Source organism: Eriocheir sinensis, chromosome 40, assembly GCF_024679095.1.
Source record: "Eriocheir sinensis breed Jianghai 21 chromosome 40, ASM2467909v1, whole genome shotgun sequence".
Lineage (NCBI taxonomy): Eukaryota > Metazoa > Arthropoda > Malacostraca > Decapoda > Varunidae > Eriocheir > Eriocheir sinensis.
Genome location: NC_066548.1, coordinates 13,430,781 through 13,450,780, shown reverse-complemented (window position 1 = coordinate 13,450,780; position 20,000 = coordinate 13,430,781). Strand labels below are relative to the sequence as shown.

General features: G+C 42.8%; 1 protein-coding gene and 1 long non-coding RNA gene across 11 annotated transcripts in view; one reads left to right on the top strand and one right to left on the bottom strand.

The window, feature by feature from the left end:
* Positions 1-20,000, top strand: part of LOC127009380 (pleckstrin homology-like domain family B member 1) — a 145,875-nt gene that overhangs the window by 80,218 nt on the left and 45,657 nt on the right. For 8 of the 10 annotated variants that reach the window (XM_050882416.1, XM_050882410.1, XM_050882411.1 and 5 more), the window contains 10 exons: positions 7,565-7,801; positions 8,562-9,327; positions 9,665-9,784; positions 12,623-12,778; positions 13,240-13,386; positions 14,008-14,046; positions 17,281-17,358; positions 18,137-18,283; positions 18,568-18,678; positions 19,689-19,772. In XM_050882416.1, coding sequence (XP_050738373.1) covers positions 7,565-7,801; positions 8,562-9,327; positions 9,665-9,784; positions 12,623-12,778; positions 13,240-13,386; positions 14,008-14,046; positions 17,281-17,358; positions 18,137-18,283; positions 18,568-18,678; positions 19,689-19,772 — 1,885 coding nt within the window. The remainder of the gene's footprint in view (positions 1-7,564; positions 7,802-8,561; positions 9,328-9,664; positions 9,785-12,622; positions 12,779-13,239; positions 13,387-14,007; positions 14,047-17,280; positions 17,359-18,136; positions 18,284-18,567; positions 18,679-19,688; positions 19,773-20,000) is intronic. The other 2 variants (XM_050882415.1, XM_050882414.1) reach the window with 2 other exon arrangements.
* Positions 17,371-20,000, bottom strand: part of LOC127009381 (uncharacterized) — a 7,814-nt gene continuing 5,184 nt past the window's right edge. Inside the window, exons 2-3 of the long non-coding RNA XR_007761904.1 lie at positions 19,809-19,902; positions 17,371-17,774 (exon numbers count right to left, since the gene is read on the bottom strand). This is a non-coding gene — a long non-coding RNA (uncharacterized LOC127009381). The remainder of the gene's footprint in view (positions 17,775-19,808; positions 19,903-20,000) is intronic.

Below are 20,000 nucleotides of genomic sequence, written 5' to 3'. Positions count from 1 at the left end.
TGTTGTGATGTGGCTGTGCTGGTGTACCGTGAAGGGTGTTGTGATGTGGCTGTGCTTGTGTACCGTGAAGGTGTTGTGATGTGGCTGTGCTGGTGTACCGTGAAGGGTGTTGTGATGTGGCTGTGCTTGTGTACCGTGAAGGGTGTTGTGATGTGGCTGTGCTGGTGTACCGTGAAGGGTGTTGTGATGTGGCTGTGCTGGTGTGTCTACCGTGAAGGGTGTTGTGATGTGGCTGTGCTGGTGTGTCTACCGTGAAGGGTGTTGTGATGTGGCTGTGCTGGTGTGTCTACCGTGAAGGGTGTTGTGATGTGGCTGTGCTGGTGTGTCTACCGTGAAGGGTGTTGTGATGTGGCTGTGCTGGTGTACCGTGAAGGGTGTTGTGATGTGGCTGTGCTTGTGTACCGTGAAGGGTGTTGTGATGTGGCTGTGCTTGTGTACCGTGAAGGGTGTTGTGATGTGGCTGTGCTGGTGTACCGTGAAGGGTGTTGTGATGTGGCTGTGCTGGTGTACCGTGAAGGGTGTTGTGATGTGGCTGTGCTGGTGTACCGTGAAGGGTGTTGAGATGTGGCTGTGCTGGTGTACCGTGAAGGGTGTTGAGATGTGGCTGTGCTGGTGTACCGTGAAGGGTGTTGTGATGTGGCTGTGCTGGTGTACCGTGAAGGGTGTTGTGCTGTGGCTGTGCTGGTGTACCGTGAAGGGTGTTGTGATGTGGCTGTGCTGGTGTATCTACCGTGAAGGGTGTTGTGATGTGGCTGTGCTGGTGTACCGTGAAGGGTGTTGTGATGTGGCTGTGCTGGTGTGTCTACCGTGAAGGGTGTTGTGATGTGGCTGTGCTGGTGTACCGTGAAGGGTGTTGTGCTGTGGCTGTGCTGGTGTACCGTGAAGGGTGTTGTGATGTGGCTGTGCTGGTGTACCGTGAAGGGTGTTGTGATGTGGCTGTGCTGGTGTGTCTACCGTGAAGGGTGTTGTGATGTGGCTGTGCTGGTGTGTCTACCGTGAAGGGTGTTGTGATGTGGCTGTGCTGGTGTACCGTGAAGGGTGTTGTGCTGTGGCTGTGCTGGTGTACCGTGAAGGGTGTTGTGATGTGGCTGTGCTGGTGTGTCTACCGTGAAGGGTGTTGTGATGTGGCTGTGCTGGTGTATCTACCGTGAAGGGTGTTGTGATGTGGCTGTGCTGGTGTGTCTACCGTGAAGGGTGTTGTGATGTGGCTGTGCTGGTGTGTCTACCGTGAAGGGTGTTGTGATGTGGCTGTGCTGGTGTGTCTACCGTGAAGGGTGTTGTGATGTGGCTGTGCTGGTGTGTCTACCGTGAAGGGTGTTGTGATGTGGCTGTGCTGGTGTGTCTACCGTGAAGGGTGTTGTGATGTGGCTGTGCTGGTGTGTCTACCGTGAAGGGTGTTGAGATGTGGCTGTGCTGGTGTACCGTGAAGGGTGTTGAGATGTGGCTGTGCTGGTGTACCGTGAAGGGTGTTGTGATGCGGCTGTGCTGGTGTACCGTGAAGGGTGTTGTGCTGTGGCTGTGTTGGTGTACCGTGAAGGGTGTTGTGATGCGGCTGTGCTGGTGTACCGTGAAGGGTGTTGTGCTGTGGCTGTGCTGGTGTACCGTGAAGGGTGTTGTGCTGTGGCTGTGTTGGTGTACCGTGAAGGGTGTTGTGATGCGGCTGTGCTGGTGTACCGTGAAGGGTGTTGTGCTGTGGCTGTGTTGGTGTACCGTGAAGGGTGTTGTGATGTGGCTGTGCTGGTGTACCGTGAAGGGTGTTGTGCTGTGGGTGTGCTGGTGTACCGTGAAGGGTGTTGAGATGTGGCTGTGCTGGTGTACCGTGAAGGGTGTTGTGATGCGGCTGTGCTGGTGTACCGTGAAGGGTGTGCTGTGGCTGTGCTGGTGTACCGTGAAGGGTGTTGTGCTGTGGCTGTGCTGGTGTACCGTGAAGGGTGTTGTGATGCGGCTGTGCTGGTGTACCGTGAAGGGTGTTGTGCTGTGGCTGTGCTGGTGTACCGTGAAGGGTGTTGTGCTGTGGCTGTGCTGGTGTACCGTGAAGGGTGTTGTGCTGTGGCTGTGTTGGTGTACCGTGAAGGGTGTTGTGATGTGGCTGTGTTGGTGTACCGTGAAGGGTGTTGTGATGTGGCTGTGTTGGTGTACCGTGAAAGGTGTTGTGCTGTGGGTGTGCTGGTGTACCGTGAAGGGTGTTGTGATGTGGCTGTGCTGGTGTACCGTGAAGGGTGTTGTGATGTGGCTGTGCTGGTGTACCGTGAAGGGTGTTGTGATGTGGCTGTGCTGGTGTACCGTGAAGGGTGTTGTGATGTGGCTGTGCTGGTGTACCGTGAAGGGTGTTGTGATGTGGCTGTGCTGGCGTACCGTGAAGGGTGTTGTGATGTGGCTGTGCTGGTGTACCGTGAAGGGTGTTGTGCTGTGGCTGTGCTGGTGTACCGTGAAGGGTGTTGTGATGTGGCTGTGCTGGTGTACCGTGAAGGGTGTTGTGCTGTGGCTGTGCTTGTGTACCGTGAAGGGTGTTGACTGCTTTAGTGTCGGTCAGTCAGTGAACCTAATATTTCCATCCGTCCGTCCCTCTGTTTATTTGCCATGGGGAGCAGGGCACCGGGAGGAGGAATGCGGCCATTAGTCCCTTGCCGTGTCTGCTGGTTGGTGGCATAAGCAAGCCGTGTATGGCTCTCGTGGCGGTGCCGTGCTTATCCCCCGCCTCCCCTTGCCCCAGCTGACTCTCCTCCTTATGTCCTTACCCTGTCACCTCACCCCGTTACCAGGACCCAGGAAGTAATGTGTTATCCCAAGACTTGAAGCACCGATCACCACCTGCGTTGATGTGTTAAGTGTTTGGGTTTGTTTGTTTCGTGTGTGTGTGTGTGTGTGTGTGTGTGTGTGTGTGTGTGTGTGTGTGTATTTACCTATTTGTAGTCTACCGGGCCCGAACTAAGCTCTAATAGTCCAGTCTCCATATCCACATTCATCTACGTGTGTGTGTGTGTGTGTGCCACGAGTTCTTGGAGAAATAGGAACTATGTAGTAGGGATGATAACTGGGATGATGAAAGTCGGACGAGTCTTGGGCATGAGGGGAGGCAGTGTTCTGAGGGTAGGAGGGCGAGCGGGGACGGCAGTAGTAGGCGAGGCGAGGCGAGGCGACGTAGTGACAGTGTGTGTGTGCAGCGGGAGGCGGCCGGGAGTGCCTCACACCCCTCTCTCAGCAGCGCCTCACAGCAGAGAACAAAATTTACAATCTGTGTTGAACCCTGGCCGAGGAGGAGCGGTGGGAGGCAGCGTGTGTTGCTGTGTGGGTGGCTGAGGCTGCAGACGTGGTAGCTCAAGTTACAAAAAGATTTAGCTACAAAAAAAATTTGCTAAAAATATATAACATTTTGTGACTGTACACTGTATAGTACTTTGTGAAGAATTTGGTGTAGGGAAAGTGATTTAAAGGGCCTTGTCAACGTGGCCAGGACGTGATTCGCCACATCAGCTGAGACCGAAAGTGTGATGTCTCATGACGCGGGCACAGCCGTGGCGCGACGGCTGCGTCTTGACTGATAATGAGTGGGAGGCTGCGGGAGGCCTGTGTGAGGCCACGCAGCCCGAGGAAGGCTTAGTGACAGCACGACCCTTGACGCGGGGCCGGTGACGCAGGGGGAAGTGTGACGACTCTACAGTGCCTTGTGATGTGTTTGGTCATGGAACTCCAGGGACCTCGATAACCATGTGCCTCGTTCGCCCTGGATAGTGAACAGTGACTCTGCTTGTGTGTGTGCGTGTGTGTGTGTGTGTGTGTGTGCGCGCGAGCATAGGGAGTGCGCGCCGACATGGATCCCAGCTTCCCCGTCAGAAGGCCGGGCCGCGGTTACTCCAGGTCAGCACCTCACCCTCAAGGACACCCTCGCCAACCTGAAACTTTCCCATCAAATCATCTTTCTCCACGACCCACGGGTTTTCTTTTTCTCATCCATCATTCTTATGTTCACTTAATTCACAACGTCAACCTGTCACTTAGTTGTTGTTTTTCGCAGTGTATCTATTTTTATAACTTAAGTTTTGACTCACTACTAAAGCGAGGAGAGCCACTATGAGGTCACCCCGTCGTTCTCGCTGCTGTCTAGTAAAGGTTTGTCTCTTTCGTGATATGTGACACCGCTAACTACGGGGTAAAGGATGACCAAATGTAGGGTCTTGTCCAGGAAGTTAGGGTCATAAAACTGTAGAATTGCTCTTTCGTGCTGTATCAGGGGAGCCGTGTTTTAACGCAGGGCTGTGGAAATGTCGACACTGGGAGAGCCGGCCGCCACATTAATTAATTCAACAGATGTCGTGGCCGCAGCTCACACTCGCGACTGTCCTTCTTCCCTCTCCGCTGCCCTCCCCGCCCTTAACCTTCGCCCATTGCTGTCTGCCTCTCGTGATTCATATCGGACCGTTTCCTCCCTTCGCATCATCCTTTCCCTTTCATACGATCTCTCTTGTGGCTTCTTTTTTTTCCGCTGTGGTCTTCTCGGTTCTTCTTTCATAATCTCTTGTGTGTGTGTGTGTGTGTGTGTGTGTGTGTGTGTGTGTGTGTGTGTGTGTATTTACGTAGTTGTAAATGTGTGTAAATGTGTGTGTGTGTGTGTGTGTGTGTGTGTGTGTTGTTATTGTTGTTTTCTGTCAGTAGAGGTCGTTGCAGTAGTCATAGTAGTAGTAGTAGTAATAGTAGTAGATGTTATTTTTGTTTTTGTTGTGATAGGTTCCAAGTGATGGCCGCGTTCCCTTGTAGGACAACGATTCTTCCTGATACCCTTCACACATACACACGCGCGCGGAGGGTATCAGATGCCCTTGAGTGGCGAAAACTGATTTTTTTTCTTTCTTATTTGTATGCGAAGGAGGCTCAGGAAGGATGTACTAGTGTTTTCTTTACTCTCTCTCTCTCTCTCTCTCTCTCTCTCTCTCTCTCTCTCTCTCTCTCTCTCTCTCTCTCTCTCGTTTTCTTTCTTTTTCTTCCCTTCTCTTTCTTTCTATATTTTTCTTTCATTCTTTCCTTAATTCATTTCATCTCTCTCTCTCTCTCTCTCTCTCTCTCTCTCTCTCTCTCTCTCTCTCTCTCTCTCTCTCTCTCTCTCTCAACACACACACACACACACACACACACACATGCACGAGTCCTATCCCTACCCGCACGCATGACCGACGAGACGAGGCGACGTCTTGACCACTGTTGCTTACTAATCGTATCCTCCACCAAAGGCGCCGGACCCACTGCCCCCACCATTACCCACTCCCCAGCCACGCCCTCGCCCTCGCCGCTGCTCCGTGCTACTCCTTGATATCTCTCGCCTCCTGCCTTGTCCCCCTCCCCCTCCACGCCATCCACTTCTCCCTCGCCTCCCTCGCCGCTGCTCTCCTTGCTGCTCCTTGCTTTCTGCCTTGTCCCCCTCCCCCTACACTCCTTCACCCTCGCCGCTTCAGTCCTTTTTACTCCTCGCCTCCTGCCGTTTTCAAGTCTGTCCCCCTCCCCCTCCACGCCTTCCACTTCGCCCTCGCTGCTGATCTCCTTTCTACTCCTCGCCTCCTGCCTTGTCCCCTTCTCCCTCCACGCCCTCGCCGCTCCTCGCTACTCCTCTCCTCCTACTCTGGCCTCCTCCCCCTTCCTAGAAGCTAACAGAACTCCCGCAGTAGTCGCGCGTGTTTCGTCATGGTGTGTGTGGAGGATGTAGGGCGTGTGCTCCACATTCTGGTAGATTGCGTTGCGGCTGCACTGTATACGCTGGTGATGTCCCTGAGGGTGGCGGGAATGTTTGGGAGAGGTGCGAGTTGCGGTAATTGACTAGAAGGCTCATTTGTACCCTAAGTAGTTAAGAACACAAGAACTTATGAACGTAAGGAGTCTGCAAGAGGCCAGTCGGCCTGTACAAGATAGCTCCTGTTATCCTAACCCCACCTTACCTCACTATTCATGAATTTATGCAATCTCTTCTTGATTGTGAACCAATTCTTGCCCCTGTCTTCGCTGAATCTGAATTTGTCGAACTTGAGACCATTGCATCGTGTCCTACCTGGCTCTTTTACTACCAGAACCTTACTGACATCCCCTTTATTAAAGCTCTTCATCCATTTATAGACCTCGATCAGGTCTCCTCGCTACCTTCGCCTTTCTAGCGAGTGTAGATTTAAATGCTTAACTCTATCCTCATAGGGCAAGTTTCTCACACCCTGAATCATTATTGTCATCCTTCTCTGTACAGATTCTAACATCTTGATATCCATTTTATAGTAGGGGGTTTATAGTGGTGTGTGTGTGTGTGTGTGTGTGTGTGTGTGTTCTCGTTGTCTGGTTCTTGAGTTGGGATGGCATGAGTTTTATCATTTGGTCTCTCTCTCTCTCTCTCTCTCTCTCTCTCTCTCTCTCTCTCTCTCTCTCTCTCTCTCTCTCACACACACACACACACACACACACACACACAAACACGTCTAATAGCATTATACAGGATACAAGAGGGATTGGAGAAATTGGACAAGGAAGACTTAGAGGTACGTGATAAAAGGGAGACAAGAGGGAATAGCAAAAAATTGAAGAAGAGCATCTGTAGGAGAGACATCAAGAAATACAGTTTTCCCATACAGAAGTACAACAACATGGAACGGACTTGACAAGGAGACTGTGTGTGCAAAAACGATTCATAAATTTAAAACCAAACTGGATAATAAGCGTTATGGAGACGGGACAGCACGAGCCTAGTACGACTCTTTTTCTGTATTTCACAACTAGGTAAACACACACACACACACACACACACACACACTTGCATTCATACCTTTCCTTCCTGAGCGTCAAGTCATTATTATTGTGATCTTACCTAATCGTAGTTATAACCTGAATGATGCAAGCTCCTAATGCCGCGGCTTGACATTCGTGCATAATTTTGTCGCGTGGCATCGCTTGGCAAGCATTCCACGCATCGGTTGTCACCATTTGGAAAGCTGCAGTTGTTTGTTTGTTTACATATTCATTGCCTCTCCATTTACAACGTTTCTTAAAGTGTTTTGTTTTTGATTTTGGTTTTTTTTCGTGTAAGCTTCCCTCTGTCTTTTATTTGTACAGGATGATCGTGCGAACCTTTTCCTTCTCGTGTTAGAATTATTCATTTTACTTATTTTTATTTATCGTTCTTCATGACATTTTCTGAATTTCCGTCCCGCTGTGTCTTTTATTTGTATAGGATGATCGTGCTGAACCTTTTCCTTATCATGTTAGACTTATTCATTTTATTATTTATTTTTATTTATCGTCCTTCATGACATTTTCTTAATTTCCGTGCCCAGTAAGTAGCAGTTTCCTTCTCTCATGTTAGTATTGTTGTTTTTCGTTCCTATGTCAGAGGTTGTTTCATCTCTCGTCGTGACATTTTTCGTAATTATGATGCCCAGTATGTAGCACTATTTTTTTTTTTTTTTTTTTTTCTAATCAGTCTCTTTAATGTGTCCTTTAAATGTGGACTCTACAATACAACTGCATATTCTAATAACGTTTTTTCTTGATATTTTTTTCTGTGTGTGTGTGTGTTAACGTTGTGTCTACTTTTCAGAATCAAGACCAACGGCTCGCTACCACGGGACAAACGCCTGCCCTCCTCCCCTCCCCCCACTGGCCTACCCACCACGCCCACCTCCTCGCCCACGCCCACCCCACCCGCCGCCTCGTCCCTCCCCGGCTCCAGCCTCAAGACGCCGTCCGCCAACTCGGAGGATGAGCTGAGTGCCATCTTCAGCTTCGAGCACAGTGACGTCATCAGCCCGGCGCACCGCACGGCCTCCCTCAACAGGTAAGGGGCGCCTCCATTCAGCTGCACGGCAAAACTATCGTGAGGATACAGAATAATTGCTTCCAGTATTCAGTAGAGTTTCATCGAAGATAAGAAAGCTATTATACGTAATTAATTGGCGTTAAATTCATAAACACTATAAAAAAATGCAGTAAAGTTATGAAAACAAGTATACTGCAGCTGAATATTAAGCTGCTTTTTGTTGTTTTGTGTTTATGTGTTGTAAAAATTAGAATATAGCAAGATAATAATTCAGTGCTTGCCGACCACCCCGAGGTGGTGGAAATGTAAATATTTTTTTTCCTTGAACCGCTTCCTTTGATGTAAAAAAAAAAAAAAAATGCAGGAAAATATGAGTACATTAACAGTTATGACTCAGCACAGTAATAGATACTTGTTTATGCAATTAGATACAGAGGAAAAAGAGTTAAGTAGAGATCAATGTGAATGAGTTAAAAATAGACAGGTATTTTAAATGTGATGATAACACATGCAAGGTGAAGGCCGCGCAGCATTACCACCTGGAGGCAAGCCAAGAGTGTCTTTATCAGGAACAAGTTTACAGAATATCAATTTATTCATTATGTTTGGTATTAATGATGATTGAGAGTTTTGTTTAATTAGCCATTGATGGTTATGTTCTAATAATGTTTGGAATTAAGCTAAGCATTTATACACTCACTTCTTGAGATAATGATGTAGTTCCTGGAATCAAGGTGACCATTTATACATTTCCTAATGCATCCGTTATCTTTTTCAGAAGTGGGAACTTGCCAAGCTACCATCCTTTCCCCAACCCTGCTCCGCTACAGGTTCCTTCCCATTCCCCAAGTCCTAGCAGTCCAAAGAGTCCCTATGAGAATGTCAGCCCTTCTTACCTCACCTACCCGATGCCTCAGAGCCCACGCACGCGCATCAAGACCATCGTGGGCAAGGAGAGGACAGACAGGCGAGACAACTGTGAGATCATAGAAAACAGAATGGCCATATCAGAATTCCAAGGAGGAGCAAATGAAAACAAGAAAATTAGGGGCCCCAGAAGTCAAAAAGAAAGTACGAGAAACAAGGAAAACAGAAGTCCCTTTATGCGGTCTGACTCCTCCAGTTCGCCAGAAGTCTTGTCCCCCCCACCAAGGCCTCCGAGATCTCCTAGGATAGAAAGGTCTGTGCTTGGGGACTCACCAACCCTCAACAAAATGAATAGTGACAGCAGTGGCCTCACACGGGATTGTGATGCTGCTGCCATTCAACTGTCAAGTGCTGTGTGTAGTGATGTGTCAGCAAGAACTGAAGAAAGAGTGCATACCTATGAAAACAGCAGCTGTCATGTTGCAGTGCAAAGTAGAAATAGAAATTCAAAAGACACTGTAGATCATTCAAAAGACTCTCCCATGCCTGGTCATTCCAAAGATAAATCAGTGAAGCTTACTTATGAATCTGTTGCTGCAGCAGATCAGGAAAGAGTATGCAATAAGGTTTTAGAAGAGCATATTATCAAAAATATTCAAGACACATTCAACATTGACGTAAGTAGCAAAACTTTGGTGAATGTCATTATTTCAAGACCACATGAATTAGCTGAAAGTTATTGGAATGCATATGTCAGTAAACATTGTACTTCTCGAGTATTAAGTAAGGTACTATGATGCATTGCCTGTTAAAGTGTGTTAGCCTTTCTGTAGTTGTTTTGTGGCATTCTATTGCATTATAGAAATTTGTGATGCCTTTGCTGTGTTTTCATACTTGAGTTTTTATTTTGAACAATCAGCTGAGTTCACTTGTTGAAAAAAGTCCTGCCTCATGGCAGCCAAATCATTTATTGATAACCATGCATGACTTTTTTGCCCTGCTCCCTAACAACAGGACGTGCCTGGGGAGATAGAGCGCCTGAGAGGGATCAAGAATGAGGCACTACATTCAGTCACTGATCTCAAACGAAGTGTCACTGAGCTAGAGAACACAGAAGATGAAGCTTTGAGAGAGGTAACTCCTGTCTGTCTGATGTCAGATAATTTCTAGAAATTCTAAATATCAGAGAACCAAAAATAATGGTGGTTTAGGCATATTGAAAGAAGTCATATAATTATATTACATGAATGGCTCTACTTTGAATTGGAGAGGAGGCATAAAGAAAAGCTACCAGTAAAGTCAGAGTATGTTGATAAATAAGGGAAAGTTGAGAATAAGTGTAGATTTTCTGAGGATTTGTACAGAGAATGCTATAAAATAATATTCAAGGGCAAAGAAATTTAAAATGCAAGGAAAGGATAAAAGAGTGTAATTTCTTTAAAAAATACATGAGTCACAGTGACCTGTTTAAGGTCTTTAAATGGATTTAACAAGTGTGATGATAAGTACTTACACTAAAAATCAGGTTGGGGCATGAAATAATGGGTCCACATTACAAGAATTTTTGGGTCAAGGAAGTGATTCTGGGCTATGAGAGAGTAACATGAGTGGTGCTTGAGAACTGTGTGTGTTGGAGAAAAAGCCAAGTGTCCTTGTGAGTGTTTCTGTTGCCTTGTCATTCTTTGGTGTGTGTTCATTGCAGTAATCTGTATTGATATGAATGAATCTAGATAGAACCTCTTGCATGAATATTTGTTGTACATGATGCCTGTGAGTTCTAAGCCAAAAATAACCTCGCATGGATACTTGTCTTCATATGTGCTTCTCAATAGTTGTGAAGTTGTTTCAAAACTACCAGAGTAGTTATCCATCTATGCCTTCTTCAGGCTGTCTTCCAATAATTCTGTCATCATACATTGTTTCTTTTCATTCTCACTTATCTATAGTTCCATTTACAATGAAGCCTACTCTTTAATCCACCTTAACTGATTTTTGCACAATTATATTTATTCTATTTGCATATTCAACTCATATCAGAACAGTGTGCTTTTACTAATCCCATTTGATATAAGGTAATTTTTTTACCTTGTTTCAAAATTTTATTTCATGCCATATGTATAGTCTCACCATACACCTTTAAAGGTACACTCAAGAGACTGAATCCTCCTTGAATTCCATATTATTCTCTTTTATTCCTTCTATACTAGAATAATAATTTGCTGAGACCATTCTTCAGTGCCAACTCTTCTCAAGCTAACCAGCATTCCAGGTTCATGAAGCCACAAACAGATGTTTTAATCATATATACTAAACTGCATATGTACATATGTACTTGTTTCTCTTGGCCATGTATATGTCACATATATTTTTTTCTCACGTAGTATCTCATCATAGCTGGAGTTTAATGGTTGCCATTCTGTGTCTTTATTCATCTTCCACTGCCTTTATGTACTGTTTATCTACACTGTTTCCTAAGTACCTGCATGACTGCTGAAATCATAACTGAATTTAATGCTTTTTCAAAATTTATGAAAGCCATGCTTATTTTTTATTGTATTTGGCTGATTATTCAACAACTTGGTTGATGACATGGATATGGCCAGGTGGTGAGTACCCACCATGAAATTCATCTTGTTGTCTTGGCTGGTTAGTCTAATGTGTTTATTCAGTCTGCCATGATCTTAGTGAAGAGTTTCTCGAGTACTGGAAGAAAAACTAAGTGGTTGGTAATTTTATAAGTTTTGTGTTACCTTTTGAGTCCATTACTATAATGGTGGCATTTTTCCAAGATCTAGAAACTCTGTGACTCTGTAGGCATTTTATATATATATATATATATATATATATATATATATATATATATATATATATATATATATATATATATATATATATATATATATATATATATATATATATTTTTTTTTTTTTTTTTTTTGAGATAGTAGTCTGTTAAGTATAAAATCACCTGAATCTTTGATTTGGTCTATAATTAGGTCATCTATTAAATGCTCTAATCATTTCTTTCAAAGCTTTCTTTAGTTCATCCATGATTACTCTGGGAACTTCCAAGATCAGCAAATCATTCTACCAATCACCATTCCCCAGTCCAACTCTATCACTGTGTACTTTGCTGTTAAATATTTCTACTCTAATTACCTCCCCATCTTTCAGGAAGTTGCCATCTGCATCTTTTAGAGTGAATAACTGATGTCTGCCAATGCCCAGTCTTCCCTTGATTGTTTTCATGGTTCTGCCTTTCTTTAGAGTTTTTAATCTTGTCCATGTTAAATTCATGGGTATCAGATAAAGAAATTTATGGGTATTTATAGGTTTCAAAGAACATTGACTGTACTAGTGGCAGCAGCAGTAGATTGACCAATTCGGGCACCAGATAAATTTATACTAACAGAGATAGGGATAAAATCCAATGGAAAGTGTCTCAGAATGCCAATATTAATACTGGACCTACTAAGGAGCAAAAGTTTCATCTGACCACCTTAAAGTGAATGACCAAGACTTGGCTGAACAAGCCAAGGTCACCAGTAGGATATCCCTTGTTAAACCCATCCAGATGAATAGAATGAAGTATGTGAGCTGATAGGTACTGAAGAATTTCCTTTTCCATTTTACTAGCTTCAGAAAGGTAAGAAAGTAAAACTATAAAACCATCATTTAAAGAGCTGGGGTCATCATCATTTTGAGGCACAGGTTGCATGTATATGAATATGGTGAGGCAGTGTGTGCAAAAACACTGCACATAGAAAACCCTAGAAGGAGGAATTTTGATAACAGACATGGCGGACATTATTTAGTGTACTGATTGTGATGTCTGTGCTGTAATAATTAGAAGACTTGATTTATAAGTTTCATGGTGTTAATGCTTTTTTATATGAATTATAATGAAATTTTAGTCCGAAGAAAACCCTTTACCAGATGAGGTTTTGTAAATGGGTGAATCATACATTGCAGCTTGAGGTTGAGAGAGCATTGCTGGAAGGGGAGCTTGTGCCCATGAGGGAAAAGGCAGCTATGGAAGAGGAGCGTTTGGCTGCTTTGCTACAGAAGAGTCAAGAGCTGGAGGAACGCTGCCTTCAAGAGCGGCAGCACCACCAGGAAGCCATTGAGGTAATCTGGTAGAGCTGTGTCTTCCTCCCTCTGTAGCTCTTTGTTGCTAAGACTCAGAATTATTTTTAATCATCTTACCAAAACCTTTCTGAAGTAAGGATCTGAACAATGGAAGAGGAGGATATTTTTTTTAATCTGCAATTTTATCTCTAAAGGTTATTTTCTCAGTTCATCCATTAGTGAGTTTTCCCTGCTTCAGAAATTTGGGTATGATATTCCAATACATTTTACTTATACATTATACCTTTAAACTAAACCACTCAGCAAGTTTTCTGAGCTGAAATAGTTGAGTGGGTGTCCAGTCTATCACATCAGTACTCTGTCAGCAAGGTGATATGTTCCTCTCATTTTCATGTCAATATATTTTAACAGTATTGCAGACAATCACAATACAAGTTCATTATTCATTTGAAATTAAAGATTCAAATTAGTTTCAAACATATATTTAATTAAACCCTCAGGCTTGTCGCTCACGCTTGGAAGAAGCTGAGAGAGAGTTGGATCAGTTGGAGGGAAAGAGTGAAAACTTTAGTGGCACCACAGATGAAGAAACTGAAATGTTGGAGACACTGAAGGCTCAACATGAAGCCGTTGAGGCAGAGCGCAAGGTGAGACCAAGGATGTTCTCTTCATTATCAAACAAAGTGATTATTCTTTTTCTTACTGACAGACCACTTCTGTTGGGTTTTGTGGATGAGGAAAAAACTAATGATTTTTTGTAGATGGTGAGTTAGCCAAAAAGCCCCTGAATTTTACATAGGAGGAGTGGAGGGCAGTGAAGGGGGAAACATTTATGCGACAAAAAGGTGTTTTGTATATAATAATGTTTGCTTCTAATGGCTTTTTTCCTGCATATAGGCTTCATAATCCGTGTTGTAATATAAACTTTCCTCGTATTCTGAAAGTCTGTATATCTCTCAAGAATTCCAGAGTTTTCTAACCAGTTTAAAGTAAAGTAAACTAGATTTTTTCCCCCATGTAAGAAAGCTCTCCTATACGTGTAACAATATCTTACAACACCACCACTTGGATACAATGTTATGCATAAAAACATTTCAGTAAATTTGATAAAATAATGTAATACACAAGATAACAAAAAAAGTACGCTCAGTGTTGACAACTTTTCTTATAAGCCCCACATTGACTTATTGATTGATGAAGGTAATAGCCAAGTTTCTTGTTATTTTCCTTCTTGCTGTTCTAACTTTTGTATCCAACTTTGCTTGCAGTTTTTCTTTTTCTATATTCGGTGGAAGAAGGCGAAGAAAGTAAGTGTAAGATGTATAAAGTGTGTCCAGCATGGTGGGTGTTGTGTGCTGATTGCTGTTTGCCATATACATACTACATCCTCCCACCATAAAAGTCCCTCAGTTGTCTTGTGTCCTGTTCTCTGTGGTGAAGGTAGAAAACATACAAGGTGCAACATGTGAGAGTGACTTAGCCGTGCCGCCATCAAAGCAGGGGTCTCTTCCCCTTGTACACTTGATAACAATGGGTTGCGTTCACTCACTCCACATGCTGCACATTTGGGTCCTTCAGTTTTGTAAAGGCTTTGTTTTTAGTAGTGAAGGAAGCATTCATATTTTTTTACAGACTGCAAATTTTTCAGATCTGATATTACTTATGTTTGGTGTTTTAGCACTAGTTAATATTGGCTAATTCATTTTACTAGTATAAGAATTACTAGTTAGAAGTATTTGATGAAATGTTGATGTGTTGGCTACTTGTGTCTAAACCTCTTCTTTTGCTTATCCATTTATTGGCAGACTTCAGCATATAATTATAATTTTACTTGAGTTTGGAAACTTTAATAGCTTCTTGCTAAATTTCACTAAACTGCCAAGGTGAATGTAACTAATGACAGTTGATTCATTAGTAATACATGTGTGAATTTCTTTACAGGGATATAGAAGTATTTATGTTGATGAAGCTAGATGCTGATTTACATTTCAACACATGACACAAAAAAAAAATCATAAAGACATGTTAATAAAAACTTAGTATGCAGTTCAATATATTATCATCATCTTAATTGCCATCATCTTAATTGAACACAGTCATTATTATCATCTTCAGTATCATCATTATGAGGAGGCAGGGGCTGAATGGTCAGCCTGTAGGTTCGATGTCCTGCAGAGCCCGGGTGTAAGTCTTACCCTCCTCCACAAGTTGACAATTCTCAATTGCATAGAATGACCAAAGACAACCCACATGCTGTTCTGATGACCAGGAGGAGGAGGTGGTGGCTGAATGGTCAGTGTGCAGGCACAGCATTCATGAGGGAGGGAGCAGGTTCATATCCCACCTGCCACTACAAACAAGCTGGCAACTTTTCAGTCATCGTCAAGTGGCTTAAGACTACCCACATGCTGTCCTAAAGGCCATTTATTTACCCAGACTCTAGATCCTCTCTTAACCCGGTAGCTGTGGGATCATGTTTCTTAAAGGCCCCTCTAAGTGAATTAATGAGAAAAAATCATCACTCACACGAATCATTGTGTAATATATATCAACGCATTTGTGATCATTTTATGCATCATCTATTTTGGGAGGTTTATGTCAAGCCAAAAATTTGGCCCATTGCTGGTACGCAGTAAAGCCAAAAATTTGACCCGCACTGCTACCAGGTTAAAGAGAATCAAATATGAGCTCCAGGGGGCAGCATGAGCCAAGCAGGATGGTGCCTCTGTAAAGACTTGCCTATCCCATAATGGACTGAAGCCGACCACCAAGCCCCTCCAAGAAGGCCTTCCGGCGCCATTGGCGAAACTTGAAAAAAAAAAAAATCAACCCAGACTGTAAGGAAAATCTCATGAGGATCAAGTTGAGTCCCAGGAGGCAGCATGAGCCGAGCCATGAATGGTGCCACATAAGCTACTTACTTGCCTGTGATGTGCTGGGGCCCCATCATAAAAAAAATGTATGCATCACAATTTGAAAGGCATACCACTTAACAACAGGAAGCAAAACCAGGCATTGTTGCAGGTTCTCTAATGATTCATCACATTGCCATGATCATCAGCATCATCATTGACAACAACCACACTTCCACAAAGCTGATTTGGTAAATTGAACCTTGAAAAACATGAAGCAATTTCCATCCATGGAGAAGGGGTTTACTGAATGTAAAGTGGGCCACACAGCATATTCACACATCATTCAAACACTAAAACCTTTGTCTCCACAAGACTGCCACTGAAGGATAATGTTTCTGTCAAAAAGCTTAAGATCAGAAGTGACTTTTATATCTCAAGGGATGCAAAAAGGGTGGGTGTCTGTGGCAGGGAAATCATCATATAATACAGAGAATAAAAAATGGCATGGTTGGTGACAAAAAAAGGAAGTTTCAAATGGTGCAAGGGGCTCATTGATAAGGTGTTTACCCTCAGGCAGCTTGTTGAGAAAATAGGTAAAAAGAGCAGGTTGTTCCAGGCATTCCTGATGTAGGGTTGACATGTGATAAAGATTAATTGGAAAAATTAATGATAAGAAATATTCATACATCTACAGAGTGGAGAGAAGGCATTTGGAAACAATGAGTGATTTCTATAGTGGTAGATCAGCATATGTAAAAATAATGGAAGCTTTAGCAACCAGATGAGTTTGGCTGGTGTGTCATATCCTTATGTTTGTTCAACATCTACATGGATGGAGTGGATGGAGGAAGGTACACAACCCAAATTTTCGAAAGAGGTGTGAATGTGATAGATAATGGAAACTGTTGATTATGTTTACCACTGTAGTTGAAAGGAATTCACTTTCAACTTGAGTATGTTAACATTCTCTGCTTAAGTCACTGGTAAGAGCTAGAACAGACACATGTATGTGAATGCTTCCATGAATCAAACTGACGTGGTGTTGAAAATTCATATTAACTGAAATAATAAATCAGCTCACAAAAGCTCGAAGACCCATTTTTTTAATCAGCAATAGCCTATATATCATGAAACAACTTTTCCTATTCATGGAATTGCATCAAATGCAGTGTTTATACAGATCATTTGGCTGCTAAGTACAGAGGTACTGAGATGAGAATAGATAAAGAGTTACTGTGCTAGTGGTGTGTGTGCATTGGGAAACTTACAATCCAGTATAAAATTTTAGAAACATACTATCACAGAGAGATTTGTAGATGACTGTTTATCCAGTGTTTTGGAAAGGGAAAGAGTAAATGAGCATAACTTTTGTTTCTCATTTGCTTTCACTAAATAAGTGATGTGTTTACACTTTGTCCTTTATACAGATACTGATGAGATATTTTTTTGTGACTTTCTTATAGCTGTGTTTTGTGAGTGCCTTGTGTGTTTGTTTTGGTTACATTAGCAGTGCACTCATGTGGGTGTATTTTACTTCTGCTTTTTTCTTATATTTTGCCAAAATATATTATTCTATGTGTAGGTAGCTTGTCTGTGAGTTCCTGAATATATCAACCATTATTTTTTCTGCTTTTCTTTTACATTTTAGATAAGTTTTGTTCATACATTCCTTTATTCTGTTAAAAGGTGTTTGAGGACACTGAGTTCCACCAGATGGAGGCCGAGGCTCACCGAGAGGCTGAAAGAGAGGAACTCAATAAGGAGGTGAGTCTCAAACTTCTGTGTTTGGACCATTAAAGGAGAGGTTTTTATATTCTTTGGATAAGTTTATTTGTCTGTCAGGAGGCTGGATGCTACATTGTTGATACTGGTTATTGGTGCTGTTGGTGTTGCAATTCCAGCTACTGGGATCTGAGGAGGCATGGCAAGAGTGCTGGAATGGGTGAAGTGGCCCATTTTTGTAGGGTATTTTCTCCTCTGACTGTACTTTTAATTTCTATTGGTTTAAGCTCCCACCCCTGCACAGGGAATGGGAAGAGGCAAAATGGAAATGGGCTTGAGGGTGAGGGAGAGGGCTGGGCTTAGGAGTTTAGTTTATGCATGGGGACTTCATCTTCATGTGCAGGTGTTGTAGCATGGAGGCACATTTGGCTCTGCAGATGTTCGGCACGGCCAAGCAACTGCAAAAATCAGAAAAATAATAATATCCTCTTCAATTAATATTTCATAAATTAAGGAGTTATTAGATATTCTTATTAACTTTTTCAATTGACTATAGGATTTAAACATCTATCCTCAGAACACTGACCTGACATCTAGTGAGCAGAAGAAAATATTTGAACAGAGGTCTTTTGTATTGTATTTTCCTCCTCATAGAATTTAATGTAGGACACCCATGGGGCCCCAGCTCTAATGATATATTTTCCTTCAGATGTATATGGAGTGTGCAGACATTTTGTACTTTCACAAATCTGTAAGGTAAGCATGATTTTTTACTTTCAGAACTATTTGTATTAGAAGTACGATCAATTTTTTTCTTCAGATTGCAGAGGTGAGAGAGAAGTTGACCAGTCGGCATGCAAAGATCGTGGAGTTGGAGCGGCACATGTTGGAGATGACTGTCTCTGTGAGGCAAGAGACAGAAGTCCTAGAGAAAGAACGCCAAGCTCTCCTTGCAAAAGTTGCAAAGGTATTTGTCATTGTGACTAGAAAAAATTAACCCTGGGGCAGGAAACTATTGTTAATGTATAATCTGACTCAAACAGCAAAACAACTGACCCCAGCTTTCATGCATATTAACTTTTACATATTTTTTTTAGCTGCAGCTTTGTAAGTACAGTTATGGTAACTGCAAACAACTTTAGTATTCAAGATAAGTCAATTAGTTGGATTGACATAGTGATACATTTGTGTTATGAGGTGAGGTAAGCCACTGTCAAGGTGTTGCAAAGGTGCATTGGTGTTGGGTTGCAGGAGCGAGGGCAGCTGACAGCAGCAGAGCGCCGACTGGGTGAACTCATCCGCTTGGGGGTCGTGCCTTCCAATGGCCAGAGCTCCCCAACTTGCTCGTCAGACACAGAGGAGGTATACTACAACACCACTCACCGCTTTGTCAGGTTTTGGGTAACACCACCTAATCATACTAAAATGCACTGGGGTTACATTGTGGTATTTTGAATCTCCTCAAAATTCCAGGTTTACACAGTATGACAAGTTATTTTTTGGAATGCCTATAAAAGCATGCTTGTATTTTTTATGCAAAAAGAAATATGAGTGCAGATTTGGGCTTTTAATTGCTGCTTTTTAATAGCTTAGGAATGATTTGCTACCTTGGTGGGCATTGCATGGTGATTTTTCATTGCAAAAAATGATTGCATTCATACTTTATTTTTTATTTATTTATTATTATTATTATTCAGATCAATAATGTGCAGGGCACCAGGGCTGGTGTATAACAGTATTTTAACACTTTAACACCCTGCCTTAGGGATCTCTTATCACTTCTGAGCACCTATGGCTTCATAATGCAGCTTTTATGGCAGAGGACTATTTGAAATAATCACTGTACATTTTGCTGTGGAAAACAAAATTTTAAGCCTTTTTTTCCAAGCCCTTATTGGCCAATGTTGCTATGCAGGAGTATAGTGGCAGTCATGTTATAAATTATACATCCACGTTTTCATTACTGTGTACCATTATTTTCCTGTTTGTCCTTGTTGCACTTCAATATGCTTGGCAAGTTTGGATTGGTGACCAAAGTGGGCCCAAAGCACCCTTTATATACTATGACAGATATTGATAGTTTGTTATTTCCTGACAGTTTATATTAAGGTTAAAGCATTAACTATGAAAGTAGCTCATAGTGCCTTGTATGACATTTTCTCCATTACCATTTACACTCCTTTGCAACTTCAGCTGTGTCACCCATCTTACATTCTCACATCCATTTTTATTTTATATAAAAAATGACTTATATGATACTGGCCACAACAGCTTCATTTATATGTAAGTATCACAAAGGACTGAGGTTTTAAGTGTGATCCTCACTTGGTGTTGCTTGTCTGTCCTGTGCCTGGTGTGTGCGTGACCCGCAGAGTGGCGGGGCTGAGCTGGTGGAGCGGCTCTCCCGCCTGCACCTCTTAGACCGTTCTCAGGATGATCTTGACAGAATACACCAGGTGAGACCAGGTGATTCAGAACCAGCAGTGCCTCACCAGTAGCCTGTCATTCTTAGCTGTGCTTGGCTTCTTGATTCATGCAGTTTGAAGTAGTGTTGTGGTATTTGCAACCAAAATCAGGGTTTCCCTCCTGTAAATAGATGGCTTATCAATCAAATTGAGAATGCATTAGTCTTGCATTGATAACAGAGTATTCAAAGAAACATGAAGTAGTATATGTCTTGTCTC